The 18,381-nt window shown below is 35.8% G+C and overlaps 2 protein-coding genes across 4 annotated transcripts in view; one reads left to right on the top strand and one right to left on the bottom strand.

Annotated features, from left to right (window-relative positions):
* LOC110827125 (long-chain fatty acid transport protein 4-like) overlaps positions 1-18,381 on the top strand; it is a 194,267-nt gene that overhangs the window by 32,650 nt on the left and 143,236 nt on the right. Inside the window, exon 2 of one of the 3 annotated variants that reach the window (XM_087353203.1) lies at positions 8,034-8,068. The exons of the other annotated variants lie outside the window; for them this stretch is intronic. The gene's annotated coding sequence lies outside the window, so the exon portion shown is untranslated. The remainder of the gene's footprint in view (positions 1-8,033; positions 8,069-18,381) is intronic. 3 annotated transcript variants of the gene reach the window in all.
* LOC110827132 (uncharacterized) overlaps positions 8,126-18,381 on the bottom strand; it is a 56,187-nt gene continuing 45,931 nt past the window's right edge. The window contains exon 6 of the mRNA XM_022058505.2: positions 8,126-18,132. Within this exon, the coding sequence (XP_021914197.1) occupies positions 17,912-18,132 (221 nt within the window). The 3' untranslated portion in view covers positions 8,126-17,911. The remainder of the gene's footprint in view (positions 18,133-18,381) is intronic.

Below are 18,381 nucleotides of genomic sequence, written 5' to 3'. Positions count from 1 at the left end.
ATAAAAGCATAAATTCTGATAGGGTTCACTGAATAAAGCTATATTTGATCTCTGAACTGTATAGTTTTAATGACACACCTTTATGAAAAGTTTTTAGACTAATAAGTATAAAATGTCTGAGAACACAATGCACTCAGGAAAATAAATTAATCTAAGAAGGATGAAGGAGCGGGGTTCTTAGATACTTTGCATAATAAGAAGCTTCGTATTCATTACCACTTACCAAATGAACAGTCGGAAAACCTGAAGAGATGGGATCACTTGGAGGCCTAAATTCAGAGGAGAGAATAATGTTAAAATGGATTTTAAAGAAATATGCTGTGAGAATGTGGATTGGATTGATCTGGATTAGTATACACTCCATTTGGCGGATTCTCTTCAGCAGGTAATGAACCTTCGAGTTTTACAAAAGGGGATTTATTAAACAGCTGAGACTATTAGTTTCTCAAAACGGACACTGCCACTTGGAGTTGTTTAATTTTCAGTATTGGACAGAACCGAAAAAATTTATCTCTAGATTTGGAAGGCAAAAAGATACGTTATGTTTTACAGCGAAACCGATTCAGATAAATAAATAAAGCTACATTGTTTCCAGAACAGTTTTAGAGTATCTTGTAGTGGTGACGAAAATGGCGAAAAAACCGGTGAACATTTGTAGCGAATAAATAAAAAAAATGAATAGAGAGGAAGTTTTGTTCCATGAGAACTCTCTTGATGTCAACGAAAACAAGAGTGATACTGTAAACACAAGTGACAAATTAAGTAAATAGATGTTGTTTTCGAGACAGTCTGTAGTTACGTATGTCAGGGGGCGGTTGGCAGGTGAGGCCAGGTGGCTGGCTGCTTTTTTCTGTGTCGGTCCATCCGAGAACTCTTCACTGGCAGCTCGCCTGCTTGGCTGCCTGCGGCATACGACAGGCTAGCTGCCTTGTTATTAAGGCACGCGTCTGCGGGCTCGTGACTGAGACAGGCTGGTCATAAAGCTGTTCGCATCCCACATGTCGGATTTTACTCTCTTTCTCTCACTTGACCGACGCCACTACATCGTCTACTGTGATGTATTTAGCCTATTATGAGCTAGGATTTTAGAGCTCTACTGTAATGACGTGTGTTTCCGTTCTAAATGCTTTCGTTTAATAAATAGCGAAAATAATACGCCTACTTCTACTAACTATAAGAAGCAGAATCTCTCGAAAAGCTCTAGTTTATCAAGATATTTGTTATCTGTTATGGACATTAACGTTTATTACCGCGCTCACAAGAGCCCGCTACTGGACCTTGTTGTGAGCCGGTTGAATCCACTCCACATCCTCATCCTCTGCTTATTTTGTTCGACAACTTTTATATAGGTTTTTGAGTGGTAATTTTACCTTGAGGTATTCCTACTAAATTTTATATGAATTGATCGCGTATCTGATGCGTAGTTATTTTGTCGGAGGCGAAAATTTTGGTTGTGATTTTCAGATTGAAATATCGCGTAGTGATGTAAATGGTTACGAACGTTTTTGGAGAGAACTTATTTCAGCAGAAACATGTTTAAATTACTTTTAAATGTAGTGAATTATTTTGATACTTCCTAGGTAAAAAACCACAGAAATATCTGGCGAGATTTGATACGCCGTACTCACCATTGAGATTTTAATTTCTGTTTAACTTATTTAAGCAAAAGCTGTATAGATGATCAATACTGATCTGCAATTATAAACATTTAAAAATACGATAAAGCAGCTAGAAGATCCCAAGATAAAGGGAAGCATTTTGTAATGGAGGACATTTTGACCCACTGGAAGGAATCTGAATGATCGAAGGAGATATGTATACCAGAATGCCTACATAGTGTAGTATATAGGAAACCAGCTGACAAACTTTCTCTGTGTCGGTAATGCTACTGTCGGCCTCAGCTGGCGTCCGGAATAGGGTTCAAGGTTCCCGCGATCGTCGTTGCTTTTCTGTAATGCCTCATAGAAAACTAAAATCTACACAAGGATTTCTTCTTACGGCTTAGTTTCAGGAGGACCTCGGGCAAAGCCAAAACGCGTTCTCTGTTCGCGTACTCATAAAACTATTTATGTTGACGCACGATGTTGCATGGGTAGTTGCTTGGGGGGGGGGGGGGGAGATAAAGACTTTTAAAAATGTAAGGAATCTTTTAACACTAATTACGAAGGCTTCAAAAGTTTCTTATGAAAGTCTATAATCTGACATTTTACTTAGCAAAATTGTTGTACGTGAATAATACCAAACGTATTAGCTCTTGAACCTGTTAGTCATTCCTTTACTAATGTGCAGGTGTATCCTTTGATAGAGTTTATTGTAAGTAATTTATACTTCAAAATAAATTATTCTAAAATTATTATTGGGTTGTTTATTCAACACACAGAATGGAGTTCAGACGTTTCGTTTTTAAATAAGAGGCTAGTTATTACTTGCTGTCTGATCTCATGTCCCCTCGTACAGTGTAGTTTGACTACATGATGGTCCAATAGGGCTGAAACTCATATTTAATAAATTACTTTAACAGTGAATAAAATCGGCTGGTGTTAGAATACTTTGAACAGTACCTGTCTAATTATCTATATTTATGTAGTTTCATAGAATTTTAAAGGTCGTCTCTGGTGTGCTGGGTCATATAATGAGCCAACTGAACCCCTTTTTCATAACTTATATAATTTTTTTCCGTGTTCAGTCTTGATACATACCTTTCAAACAAGTTGGCCTTTCTCAAACAATAATCAGTTTGTTTTGTAAATTTCCAAAGCTTTTTGCGACTACAAACGTTTTACCTACTTTGTTATAATACAAATAGGACTAATGAAATAAATATTAAATGTTTAAATCAACAAAATTATTTATCTTATGCATTTTTGTTTTCTCTATTAAGGTTAAGGTTAAACATTCTCGTCTTGCGCTTGTTCCATCTTCTGTTTTTAAATAATCTTGATACATTAAAAATCACTACGTTTTGAAGGATGGATGCCCCCTTCCTTTTCAGGTAAAAAGGGGTAGACTCCTATTCTGTTGGATCCAGTAACGAATCTCATACCTATATGTCCAAGTGCGCTTGGTGAATTAATATTAAGAAACAATTTTTATGAATGTCTCAGTCAGTGGCCTAAGCGCAGCCTCAGAATCGACAAAAAAACCTGCTTATAAACCTTGCAGTATGTTTGGAATATAAGGTTAGCATTAATGAACCAACAGAGACTTGGGAAAATTAATATATTCTCATCACGTTTAATCTGTGCAATTATTTTGCCGACGCGGAACCCGGAAGAAGTCTGGACGGGCGTTGTCATCGTTAAAGATGATACAGATGATTGTGTAATAAACTTATGGCGAGTAACACAGCCGGCCGTTCGTTAACTTCCAGATGATCTTCACTCTGTAGCAGAAGTTTGCGGTTTTGTGACGTTAATGCCTTATAGATATATGTATCATACAACAGTGTTAACAAATTTATTGGTAACGTTTAAGTAAAAGGAGTTGCAAGTTTCGGTTGCAATGGACCATCTTCAGGCTCTAAATGTATGTAATCTGCAAATAGTCCTGCAGGGAGCGCCCTCATTTGTCTTCGTGTCCACCTGCAATTCAGTGCAATTCTCTGACCCACCGTTGTCTATCGCGATACTTAAATTAATCTCATAAACCCCATCCTTAACCCTCATGGTAACCAGCATGTTCAGAACAGAATGCTGAATGACATACGACTTTAAACATGTTTCTCTTTTCTGTCCAGCAACGCAGAGCTCTGTACAGATCGTTAATTCTTTATTTTTTTGCGTTTCTTACCTGTAATCTGCGACGGTTCAGTGTTCTTTAGCGTTCTCATGCAACCGGTGTTAAAATATCGCATTTTTAAAATCGAGAGGGAATGGCTATTTCAACTTCCATCTGCCGGCCAATTGTATACAATTCAGTGGGGGCGACAGTCGACGTTCCTTTTATATGAAGAGAACAAGAGCTGAAAAGGAGAAGAGGAGAAGAATGGAAGGGTAATGAATATGGACGGAAATGATTTTAAGCTGCAAGGTTTTCATGGTGGTAGCATAACTAAATGGATTGATACAATGTTTTCTTTTTAAATATTATACACTTCCTTAAACTCTACTACATCACCTGTTTAAAACGTTTTGTGTTTCGCTGATCTTTTTTTTTTCAATCTCTCGTTTACTTAAAATCTACCCAAGTCCGCGACAAGGTGGAAAGAAAGCATTGAAGACTTCGTAAAAAAGGTCATGGCTAATTACCTTTCCTAATTACCAACGGCTGGTCCATTAACCTACATGAATTTTGAAACGTGTTGCAGCACGCGACCGCTTCTTAAATGAGACAATAAAGTGATGCCTGTACTCAGCAATTTTGGCATATCATCTTTGAAGGATTAGGCTGTCGTCTGTTCCGGCTTCTCCTTCTCGTTCTTCGCCGTCATGGATCCATCCTCCCATAGGATGATCAAGGCAATGAGGATGAAATTGGCGGGCAACGTAGCACGCTTGGGAGATATTAGAATGGGTTTTAAATATTTTTATCGGAAAACTATAAGGGAAGAGGCCAATTAATATAACTATGCATGAAAATAAGGATAATATTAAAATTGATGTAAAAGAATCAGATATGAGGTTGCGGACCGGATTCATTTGGCTCAAGATAGGGTCTAGTAGTCGGCTCTTGTGAGCATGGCATTAAACTTCCTGATTGTGTAAAAGGAGGTAAAGTTGACTAGCTAAGCCACTGTTAATTACTCAAGAAGAATTGTGCTCCGTGGGCTTATTAGACGTGCATATACTCAAATATTTGTAATTACGTCTTCTGCTTTATGTATGCGTGTATACGTAAAGGGCTATTATTGATTACATATTGCTAGTAAATTGCCCGTCAAGAATGACGGGGAAATTTAAAGTAGTAAACAGTCATAAATAGTATCCCATTAAGCTAAAAGTTTCATACCATCATTACCATGACAACGGTTCTAACAACACATGTACATTTGTTGGGCCATCATGTCTGTTCCGTCCTCCTGGTGGTTGATACTTCATCCACAGTATTGGCATCCAGTGAATCTTAATTTCGATATTGAGTATTGCTTACAACCGGGGTTCCAAGATAATTATATACATCCATGTATTTGGAATTCGTCTACGACCCTTTCGTAATGATGTTTGTGATAACAGGTAGACTGCTCGCCACGAGTCATGGCGTATGAAAGGAGAAGGCGAGGGGAAGCAGTTGTGTGGTGGGGGTTCATTTCAGCGTGCAGACGTAGGAAAAGGGATCACCATCTGCGACAGTGAAACCGTTACTGTACACACAGCCAGGCAAGAAACTGACTGACTCTCTGCCCATCTTTCGGTCGAGTAGACTCGTCCATCTGCCTGACTGCACTCAGAGCGTAATATCGTTTCTGAATGCATGCCATGACTTATGGCGAGCTTTCTACTGAGGAAACTGGTCTGTAAATGCGGCACAGTGCACCTGATATTGTGGGCTGCGTAAGATAACGTTCATGTTATATTTTATTATTAGTGTTTATGGTACATGTTACCATATCATGCATTCAAGTGAATTAATTAGTTGTTTATGACTATTAAGAGTACCAAAACCAGTTTGAAGATCAAGCTGTAGTTAAAGTACGTACCACTGCAGGTGTTTTATATAGCATGTGCTGTCAGTTTATTGCGTAATAGAGACTTGAATACATTTGAACGCCACTGGGATGTACAATTCAAAATTTCTAAACTGTGTCACGATATGGACTTAAGGTCACATTATTTAATAGATACATTTCTAGTTTAGCTATGGTTGTGGGAAAGTAAAATGAATAGACATTTTAATTACACAACTAATTCCATGTAACAATGTCTTTTTTGAGCAGTTAAGAGTCGCTTAACTCGTCGAGAAATTTCCCTCCTTTTATGTAAGCATGTTTATCACGTGTTCGTAGGACCCCTACGTGTTCCTGTCCTGAGCCAGATGATTCTATTTTGTACCTTCAACACCCATGTCTATAAGATCCAATTTTAATAGGATTTCCTTTCATGTGTTCGTTGGTCTTCAAGTGATCTCTTCGCTTTAGGCGTTTTTGGTCAAAGCGTTGTATGATTCTTTTAAGTGTCACATGTTTGAAGTATTATATGCCCTTTTCGCTGCAATTTTGAAAATGTCACTTTTTTAAACCTTCCTTCCGGTTTGCCGATCAAACATTTGTTTTGTGATTGAATAAGCTCATCCTGCCACGTCAGTTAGTCTTGTATATGGTTAAAAACGCTTTGGAGAAACGTGTAAACTCCATCTACAAGTTCAAAAACAACGTCACAACCCAAATACCATCTTCTGGAGTGTGTCCAATGGAGTATTTGTTGCTGCTGCGATGAAGTCTGCGGCCATTTAATAATACCTTGGAGTTAATTAAGGCATCTGTATCCCATCAGTTGTACCTGCGTTATTTTCTTCTGTCTTCCAGTTACGAGCGCAAGTAAAAATGGAGCAATTTAAATTAAATTTATACGTCTATTTGTGCAATGGAAACTTGTTAAAATGAATTTTCATTGCCGAAGTTAACGCGGCTTTTCCCCTTTTTGTTAATGCATGCAAAATTTAAATAGCTTGATGTGGTAATTTGTTTTATTCCCGTATCTACACTGTCAGAATAATTATAGATCAATATAAGGGAGACAAAAATAGAAATTTACTTTATTGTATGAAAACGAATAATTTCTAACAGAGAACAATGTTGCCTGCAAAACATTGTTATACTACTGGTAGATTTTTGTGGGAAATCAACCTCTTAAAAGACGGTAAATTTCTACCAGAATACACAGCGCAACAACCAAAAAGATAGCTTCCTTCATACTCGCCTCCGTGAGAACTTGAAATGTCACTGCGTCTTGTGAGGTTGATTTTAATCTCGAACTTGATCGTAGACATTCCTTCAAACGAACTGACAGCCGTGTAATGACGCCGCCGTACGCTTTGTCCTCTTACTTTTGCCTGAAAACTGTTTACTTCTGTTACTAATATGAGTTCTTGACGCAGGGTTGATAAGTAAATTACGAGCACTTAACGTAAATGATCCGAAAAATTGATTGTGCAGTTATCGGAACATGTCTTTCTAGTTACGTTTAAATTTATATAATTTGTTTAAAGCTAGAAAAGTCCGCTAAAAGAAGAGAAAACATACTTAAATTAGTACAGAATATACTCACCTTATTAGGTCTATTTCTATTTCTTCGTTGCTATAATCGTTTTTTTTCTTTGCGGGGGGGGGGGGGGGGGGGGAGGTTCCAACCTACGATCTCAGATTTCGAGCAACCCACATATCCATGAACAATTTAGATGTCTCGACCATCATAATTTGTAAATATCTGCATTATGTAGTTCACTTGATTCCAGAAACGGAGATCTGCAAATTTAATAATTTCCTTTAACCATTATATGTGGTATGTAGAGCATACATAAATTGAGGTTGTTTTAAGCTCAGGATACTAAAAAGAATATTTAGACTTCAAAAAGGGGGGGGGGTTGTTGAACTGATGGACTATATCACCTTGTCAAGATGGGCTGTAGTCTATGGAGTTGATTCTGGTGTAGAGAAAATGAAATTACTTGAACCGAGCTTATCGAGAGTTTATTGTATAAAGTGCATTTATAATTTGGTTAATTTAAATCTTACCATATTTATATAACCTACACCCTGAAAATTTAAGATCTGTAATTTGATTCTGGTTGTGTAGTTGAACTTTCTAAAGCAGGTTTTAGTCTGCCACTTGTAGGTCTACTTCTGCCACACTGTTTTTATGTATGCTGTGGAAGTCTACCATCTTGGTCTCTTCTCACAATGTATAAATACCAGGAAGGCGAGATTTCCATTTGGTTCTGGATGGTGGTGGTAGGTGTAAAGTTGATCTATAGGGTTTAACGTGGCATGCGAACCGATGTGGTACGCTGATCTAATTAGCCTCATACGTAAGGAAAGGAAAAGGCGTAGGTGCTTTGTTTTTGGAACTATAGAGAAAAAATTTGCCTTCTGTTTGCAGGGTCACAAGGCGAGCTGCTGTAATCTGAGGCTGATGTAAGTTAAGAGAATGAAATATAGGCAGTGACATTAAGTTATGAAAATTCATCAATATAAATAAACGACAATACTTTAATCACAATAGTTGGCATATTTTAATATGCAGGCAATACACAATTTAACATTGTTTACATTTCCTCATTGTTATTATAATGCACACATCGTGTGAAAAAATACCGCACCGTTGATAATTATACAAAGTTTTAATTACAGTTCATTTTATTCGTTTGAAAACAATTTGTCTCTCACCTTATTTTCAAAACGAAATGAATGGGGTGTTATTTAACATACTACGTACAAATCTCTTTGGTGTCTAGCTGTCATGAAAGTCTTTGCAGTGACTTGGTTGTATTTAATAACACATTTCTGTATATTAAATGAGTATGGTATTTACCATCCTCTCCGGCACAATCCCGAATGAAATGCAACATTTGTATTGACATTTTAACATTTTAAACAGCTTATTAAATTCGTAAAAACTCTGATAGATTTTTTAAAAATTTTCTGGGAATTAACAATGTAAAATCATTTGAATATGTCTGTCCTCTCCGATGTTATACCGTGTAGTGTCCTTGAAATCGATACTGACCACAATGACATGTCTAATACATAATTTAAATAAGTAAAATAATAACAAGTTTTATAAAAGTGAATAATGAGGAGCTTTATAATCTGTGCTATGATGAAATGTTATTAGGATGTTCAAATGGAGGACGATGACATAACCGCTCATGAGGGAGATGAGACATCATACAAAGTTGTCGTTGGCAAACATGAAAGGAGAGACCTAGCCATAGTTGAGAGATTAATATTAAAATGTGTTTGTAATGAAGTAGAGGGTGACGATGTGGACTGGATTCACTTAATTCAGAATAAAGTTATGTGACTGGATGTTGGCAACATGAAGATAACTTCATAATTTTTTTTTTAATGTCGTGTAGGTATCAGCTCTTCAGACAGAACTCTTCTCCAATTGCAATAAACAGATGAATCATGAAAGTATTGCTTTTACATTTGTCAGACAGAAATATTGAGCGTCGTGTCCATTAAATCCTATAGAATTTAACGTATAAACAGAGGATATTTGTTTAATAAATTAGGTTGCATAATAGCTCAAAGTTTTTTACATTTTAGAAAAATGCTGTGTGATTCCAAGGCCATAACAGAATTTCAGCATTAGGTCCTATGTCTTTCGAATTTGGGGCGAAAGAAAGATCGAATAATTAGGTGTTCTCTTTTATTCAAAAGTCGTAGTCAAAGCGTTCATTGGCTGCACCCACAAAATTAAATAACCACAAGAACTTGAAAGGTGTCTCTGCAGACTTACAGACATTTTCGTGGCCAAGTGTTCGTTAACTATAACAAGTCATGATTTGTCATTAACTTCGGGATAGTGCTAAAATTATATTAACAAATATAACAATTCAGGTGCTACATATTTTTTATAGTGCAATTTCTCTTTTATACAGGGACAGCTGTTTCAAAGTATTGTTTGTACACAATCTAAAAAGCATTTCAGTACAACATATGATCGTATTCACCTTGGGGTCCTAAACGTAAACTTTAATTGTAATTGAGCGAGAAACGTTACCAGCTTTGGGAAATTAACAAATCTAGCAAGCGTCCAAAATAAATTAGTGTGGCTAAATTATTGATCTTTTCAGCTTAAATACTTTTTTTCCAATATTATGTTCAAATCCCCAGCTTCAGGCAAAACTTTCTCTCACAACGCCAACAACAAATTTTCACAAGAGCTTTTACTCTTAAATCTGATATTTTTTTTACTATATCCAACCTTGCACTGTATGAATCATGGATATTAATTAGAAATATAACACGCAACACTTCTCGTTAAAGCATGGTAACAATTTTTATCGCATGTTACAATATAACGCTTAAAAGACTAGAGTAAGAATATACAGACCTATTTGAAATTACTGTTTTTTTCTTTATTTCCTCAAAATTATGGAATGGCAGTGAATGGAATGTTTAGAATGAACTTAAAAGTAACAATCTTTGTATACATTGGTCCCTTGTTTTAAGCGTTATGTAAGCTATCAGTTATATGTACACTTTGGTTTGTAAATTAGACTAAATAATTTGAGTTCCATAAAACAACTCTTGGACGGAATGCTATTTTTCCCCAAGTCTCTTTCGTAGCGATACAAACTCCGGTCTCTTCGTATTTTCAAGTACTTTTAACCTCATTATTACTACGAGCTTGGCTTCCTAGCAGCTTGCTTACATGTTAATGTATTGTTTCGCTTATTAACTACAGTTTCTTACTTATAACTACGTAAAACAACGAGGCACAGCTACACAATGATGAAGTATCTGTCACCTTAAGGAGCAGCAGCTGCCGAGTCCGACGCTGTGGCATTCATTTGCGTCGTGATGACAGATAATCTGACGCAAGGTGTAGAACGGGTAGAGACCTACCGTATCAGATCGCATTCACAGGGAACATCACACATGTATTGCATCTTACGTAACATTTTATTTATATACGTTTTGTGGTAATTTCTATTCACTGACAAATTGTTTGATTGGTTTATTCTGGATTGGGTTTTAGAGCATGGGATACTACTACATTATTACGCACGTCTCTTCTGTTTTGATTTAATCCCTGGAAATGTGTCCAAGGAAAGTTCAATGATTTCTAATGCAAAATAAATTTCTTACTACGAGTAACTTACATTGTATCATTAGAATTCTCAATTAACATATATCATATATCGATTTGTACTGCTTGTTGTAAAACCCAATGTGAGCAAGGATCTGGGAATATACAAGAAAATTAATATTTCAATACATATTATTTATTTGTGGTTTAGGATGATTAATGAAGAATGAATATTAAATGCCTGGCTGCAATGTTCGGTGTAGTTTGTCGGTATTATTACTTCATGTTTCGTGTATAATACCTATGTAGCATTTGAGATAAAGTCTTTAAACTGTTTAAGGCTACTGTTACATGGAAAGCAAATACATATGACTAAGTTTTGCAATGTTGTAAAGGAACCGTATTCTCAAAATATAATAAAACTTATAAATCTTAATTTGACAAAGAGGCCCGCATCATCCGAAGGTAATATTTTGTTGTACCTTATCAGTAATTTGAGATGAATTTGCTTCAGAAGCCAGTCCAGTAACACGGAGAAGTTCAATAGAGAAGAATAGTGTAATGCTATTAAGTGGAGGCTAAACCTACTTTTAGAGCTTTTAATTTATAAATTTCCCGTAACATTTCCAACTAGAACACTTGTACATTTTCAGAAAATCTTCTCGTAGTAAAAGAAATAAGTAAATAAATAAATAAACTGCCGTCACTTTATATGATGGGGTAATCTGTTTTGAATGATTTATGTAACGCTACATATAGGGCTGGTGTTAACTGTGCATCGGGAGAACGTCACTTCTAGATGTAAACTGTCCACACAAAGAAAGTGAAACAGTCGCAGAACACGTGCGTGTATTTTCAGAATAAAGACGGGTGTTGGTGTTAAGGCGTAGTTTCTTTGTATCTGTACTAGACTCGATCGCATGGAATATCTGCATTAGCGAAAGAGCACTTACACGTCTTATCATCACGACGAAATTAAGTACTGTCTTTACAGCTAATAACTGCATAAGCAGCAATGTCATGTAGTCAGTTCCTGGCTTTGTAAAGTGTAAGAACACACATTGACGATATATTTTTTTCTGCTGAAATTTCAGTGTCGTGTTACTGTTACCTTCTTTAATTTAAAGTCGAATTCTTCTAGTATCACTTAAGTTCAAATAGAATTACCCGTACGCTTGACATTTGAAACTTTTCATACTTGGAAATTACAACTTGTGTGTAACTAACATATTCATTTTAAATTTATAAGAGAAAGAGATGTCGGGAAAAGATTTTGAATGCGCATTAGTTACAAATGGAAAAGTTTACAAACAGTTTTTATAAAGTATTTAACGAAAGGGACAGGGATTTATTTAAGAACTGGGAGTGAAATTAGGACGAAGTTTCTAGTAGACTCATATTCCAGTGAAAGTGCGCTCTTAATTTTAAACGTTCGATTTTAATCTGCCACGTTCTATACTGATCTATGGTCGAGGGAAAGAGCGAATTACATATTTTCAAAATTGGTTAGATTATCTGACAAAATAATACTGTGGCTTCTCAATCTTGGAAGCTTTTAGGACTTAAAGAAAGAGGGAAGGAGGACACATGTATTAAATCATTCTGATGCTAGATTATCGGTGCGATATTTGCGCGAAAATTTTGCGATAAAATTGGTTTTTCTTTTTATTCTTATTATAAACCTCAGTAGTATGCATTCGCGCGCAGATAATACCATTGAGACGTCTCCCTTTCAGCTTTGTCAACAATACTCACTAACATAACGTACATTTATGAACATTATTTTGTAGCAGAAATACATCTTATTCTTATATTTTTGTTTAATCGTTAACCACTGTGCGTGTGGTGTACTGGTGTGTACACTCAGGCCACAGAAGATTTTATTTTTCTGACTCGTAAAAGATCACATGCAGATGTGTTAAACAACGCGTAGGTGACCCTTAGAACATTCGGGTGTCCGTAAAGTATTTCAGAGATAGCCACAGCACGGAAGCTGAACAGTTTAGGATCATATTATATGAAGCCTTTACTGCTAATTAAGAACTGTACTTCAGTTTTTGTAGGAACACTAGTTTTCTCGCAGAGGGCGGGAAATACAGGTAAAATTCATAATTTAAACTGACTTTATGTATAATATGATTATTTAAAATTATATGTCACAAGTTAACAGTAGGACGGAACTATATGCAAACTTTTAGAAGGTAGTCTGCATGGATCTAAATCAAATATTTATGAGATAAAATATCTCAATCTGTGATACGCCTATTTTTATACGTTTAAAATGTAAAAGTGTAAATATTTTAATTCGTTAAACGTACACAACAAAAGTATTACAACAAATACTTGCACTCCGTTAATTTTTGTTCTATCGTAATTTGTGCAGTTATAGTTTACAATAAAAATAATCGGCGTTACTTTCGTAAAATATCTTTTTAAGAATTTCACCTGAAATGACACCAACATAGAAGCTTCTGCAATATTGTCTTTGCGTGTTAGTTAGTGTTAGTTAAGGCGCACAAGTAGGATATAGCCCATTGATGAGATATACAGATATCTGTTAAGTGAAAATGCAGACTAACCAACGTAAAATAAAAGTTTTGTTTGCTTTATTTGTCATTTTGAAATATTTTATTTTAGTTAGGCTTCTCATATCTCAAGCGATAAATTCGTCCATCCGAAACATTCCATGCATTATAATTTATAGTTAGACTATAGGAAAAACACTGCAAAACCCGCGAAAGTTATAAACGTATTTTGTAAGCAGTTACAGGATGATTCCTTGAGAAATGAGTCATAATAATTCACGTTAAAATATATTTATACTAGGCCAAGTGTAAGTTATAATAAGAGACTTTAAAATATGATATTTAAGTTTATAAAATTTGCTTTCTATAAAATACTGTTTCTAAAAGATATAGTTATCAAAACTGCCTTTTTTTGTTATACGGTCGAAACAGAACAGACTGTTGCATAATGTCACTGCCACGTATGGCAAAATTTCAGGGGCAGTCAAGGTAAGAATTTTCTTATCAGACCATAGATAGACCTGCCATTCCAAAGTCATGTCAGTAGTGACTTCCGTACGCCATAAAGTGTTCGAAACAGCTTATTAAAGTGGATAACAAACAGAGTGATAAATTTCGCGGAAACTAATCTGTGTGCTTGCATAGTTATGAGTCGCGATGTATTTAAGTATTCACAAGAAACCAGTTAGCGAGGGTATTCTACGAAAATTAAAAAGAACAGCAGTGAAATTCATCCTGTGACTGAAATGAAAAGCGACGTAGGGCCACGAGTAAACCTTGACAGGTTCACACGAAAATAGGTTTACGTTTCTTCTAATTTTAATACGGATATTTCCCAGCCTTGAGCTAGGAGGTTTTCTTCACGGATTTAGAAAATATAAACGGACAGAGTAAATACGGCACATTTTTAACTTCAGTAGTAACATCGTAAGTCGTTTATGTGATATCACATTGCAGTTCATATTATAGCGATTAGCCTTTCCGTCTCTTTGCTTGTAGGCCTGTTCATTTTATCCGTGCTTCCTTATTAATGGAACATGTCTAAATGTAGGCCTATTGAATGCTTAGTGCATGGACCTATTGATGTAAATGAAAGTATTTGTATTCAAATTTAAAGTATCATTTGTACCCTATATTAAATTCCGTTCTCTGTTGAGAAAGTAATTTACGAAATGTCGTTAAATTTATATTGGACAGTTCTTGGTATTGTTATTCTACTTTTTATGTCTTTATAAAACCGAAATAATTTTTGCCTACTACTTCTGATCGTTACGAATTCGTATATGTTTAATTTTGTCAAATAAGTTAAAAAATAAACTCAGTTGACTACTTTCAGATGTAAAAATTTGATCGTAAAAGTAATTGAACTTGCAGGAATCGTTATGTTTCAAGACGTAAAGTTGAAGTGAAAGAATACAAAACAATAAATTTCAAGTCATTTCATAAGATAATGTATGTTTGTTGAAATGAAGAAAAAATGTGATTTTATTTCTTGGAATGAAATGGTGGGCCCTGTATAACAGTAATTTCTGCCTTAACACTAGACTACATATGCAGCAATAGCAATTAGTTACTTAATTATGAATTTGGAGTTTTTCAGTTGGTCAGTCTGCTTCGGCGTATTATCAGTTTTCAAGTTTCTTGTTTACAATCCAGTTCTGTATGTGGCGAACACTTAACGAATATGCCCATTGTCTACAACAGATATGAATTGTCCTTTAAGAATTAAACTCTGGGCTGAATCATGAAGTCACGTTTGACGAACAGTAGAGAAATTTGTTTGGAATATAGGCCTAACATAACCAGGGTTTGTAAGTGGATTTTTTCAAAAGAGCTATGAGGTTATGTGTCGTTTCTAAATGAGTACGGTAATATGAACATAATAACTACGTTAATCGATTTACTTAATAACTTACTGTTCACCCCGAACCACTTTATTATATTTAAATGAAATATTGAAATATTTACTATTTAATTTTAATTGTTTATCCATCTAGTACGCGTGTATTTCGCATATATATATTTACATTTTGCATGCCACTCAGATACACTTAAGTCACATAGACTATGTTTGGACGGACTAGTTTTTGGTTTTCTTTTCCGGCTACTTTAGACAAATGTGAAACAAAGACGTCTGTCCGGACAAAGCGATTTATACTATTAAGGCCCCGTCGATACCGTTACCGACTCTTATTGAGTTAACAAGCAAGAAGCTAATAGGCCTAAGCGTAAACAGAAACGTGAAGAATTTCATTCAGAAAGTGTAGTCTTCCCAGCACACAGATATTCCAAACGTGTTCTTCAAACCACAACACGTATCATTTTTGCCCTACTGTCCGAGGTTATTTTATTGTTGCGTCTTGGATCATTCTTGAACCAATTATATCCGAGGTTATTGTTACGCAACAGCGGGTTTAAGCTGGCCCAGGACAGGGACCAGTGGAGGGATTTGGTTAATTCGGTGATGAACCTTCGAGTACCCTAAGCCGTGTAGTTAGTTAGTTATATCCTATGACGGACAATGACAGACATATAAATTGTTATTCGCTAGACCGTGAAAAATAGTACTTGTACATGATGAAAATATGTTTAATTAATATTTTAGAATGTCTTAGAATTAATTTACGCCCAGTGTTCTGCTGCATGAAACGGAGTGCGATATAAGGATTTCGTTGTTCATACTATATAAAACTCAGCAACAGTTTACAAACGCTATCATACCGGTCTGCATTAATCTGTAGGGCACATGGCGGCGATCAGAGCGGGCCGTGTGTAGATATATTGTGCTCGACGATTTGTTAAAAGCACTGAATGGTCAATGAAGCCACACAGAAGACACGTCCACGGATATGTAAACGTTATTATCTAAAATCACTTTGAGCATACGAAATTGTCGAACACTACAGATGGCTCGGACGCGAATCAGAAGTGTGAAAATGGACGTTTATTTTGGACAACCGAAGCGATATTCCTTTGTACAGCTATATTGGACGGAAACTTATCGGTCAATTCTCTCTCTACTTCTGCCACAGTGAATTAATCTTTAATTTACACTGTCCATAGTATCATACTGTTGACCTGTCCTTTTTGAAGACGTCGTGAAGTTATATTTAAGAAAAGTCACTGCACTGTTGTTGACGTGAATAAGGAACACTTGTAAGACAGCCTATTCTTTGTTGGTGATACCATATGCTTCCTGTTGTACGTTCAGGAGTTCTCGAAGAAGGTGAGTAGGTTTGTCAAAACTACAGTGGAACCGAACCCACAGTCCAGATGACATTTCGAGTGAAAGTTTATCAACCAGTAAAATATTTCAGAGGCTAGATATGTTGGTGATTAAGCAGTATGTGAATGAGCTTGATGTTTATTAAACGTCGAATTATTGTTTAACAAACATTTACCTTCAAAACTTTGATAAGGCGCATAATATTATTATTGACTCAATATAGATGCTTACATTTCACATCTTTTGTAAGATATGTGTGTATATTTTAAAATTATGGACGAAAGTTATATAAAATATTATTATTAGAAGAATTTGAATAAATTAAAATTTTATCGTAAACAACGTCTCTCTATACCACGACTTACAGAAAAGAAGGAAGCCGAAAAGGAAGTCTTCTGTTAAACAGAGCTTTTGTTTTCGATAACCTGATATATTCTTTAAATAATCTCACAGTTAAAAAATACTTGTTACTGGTCAGTAGAAGTGTTTCACTTCTGTTACAACCAAGCACAAGTTTTCTTTGGTTCCAGCCTGTCTCAGAAAGTGTATGATCCTGACAGCTTAATGCATACAAATTGTAGGATCCCTTTTGTTTTCACAAAGGGCAGTCTAGTCCCTGTATGACGAATGGCTGGAAGGCACACATTGTGTTCAATTGTTTTCTGGAATAAAATTTAACACTGATAGGCGTATTATTCTTTCTCTGCAGTAAAATGTTTTAAATGTAAAAAGTCAAGAGACATTTTTCCAGATCATGTTTACCTATTTATGCTTTAATAAATTGGGACCCTAATTAAATGTGTGAAATCATTGTTTTTCTTTAGGCATGTTAATTTGTAAAAGTAGGGCGCATATGTCGAAATTATGTTCACTAAATTTTCAACATTATTAGAGAAAATGCATCAGGTGGACGGAGTCACGTCCAGGTAGTTTAGGATCGGTGAATAGTTTCTATTCTCATCCGATGAACCATAAAACAAATCCGAAACATAGCAGTAAGTTATTACGCCAAAGTTATAAGGCAAGTAACGAGTTTTCCGATGCAGTTCCTTAGATGTGATTCTTTCGTGGGCTGTTCAAAATCCGCAACCAGCCCGTAGACCCTAATCTGCTCAATTCTGAAACTATTTCTTCAAAGTTCTAGCCGTTTTCGTCAAACACATTCCGATTAACAACAATATTTATAGCAGAATAATACCAATTTCTCAAACTTTGTACTTAGGAACTACTCATCTCTGTCCTCGTTCTCCGTCAGAACGTATTCAAATGCAAAATATATAAATACTAGTTTAACTTATGTGAAGTCTTACCATTTCCGGCAATGTTAAAACAGAATATACTTTCATTCTGAACCAATGCTGTGCTTTTCAGAGTGGCCATAAGTCGTAACTTGATATTTTTCTATCTAAGTCGGGATCCAAATTCAGGCGAGAGAATGCCAGCCGATGGCTGCAGTAGCGCTGAACTCAGCTGCTGCTGATGACCGGGTGCGTGTAATGTTGTGACGATGACGCGGAAGGATGCTGGGTGTCGCGGTGTCTCCGTAGATCTACTTTGCGCTGGAATGCCTTATCACAGAGACCACAAGAGAACGGCTTGTAGCCCGTATGTTTCCTCATGTGTGTGATGAGGTTTGATGATTGGCTGAATGCTTTACCGCATACCACACATTTGTGGGGCTTCTCACCTAAAACAAAACAAATAGCATATATTTCGGCTGAAGTTTTGCGCTACTACGACTTTAGTCTTGACTGGGAAACACATTATCGAGATTCTTTAATATATTTCCTCATTATTTAATAATTTGGGGATTATGGATTGAAAGCATCATTTTCTAAGTACCATTCATATTCGTTAGAAACGGTGTAACCTTTCTGTTCAAAGATCGTGGTTACATGAACAGATATCATATTAAAAACAGGAATTTACAGCAGTG

The sequence above is a fragment of the Zootermopsis nevadensis genome, unplaced genomic scaffold (assembly GCF_977971745.1).
Source record: "Zootermopsis nevadensis isolate Lab colony 2312 unplaced genomic scaffold, Znev_1.0 Znev_ptg000021l, whole genome shotgun sequence".
Lineage (NCBI taxonomy): Eukaryota > Metazoa > Arthropoda > Insecta > Blattodea > Termopsidae > Zootermopsis > Zootermopsis nevadensis.
Note: the sequence above shows the minus strand (reverse complement) of the source record. Positions and strands in the feature narration are given on the sequence as shown.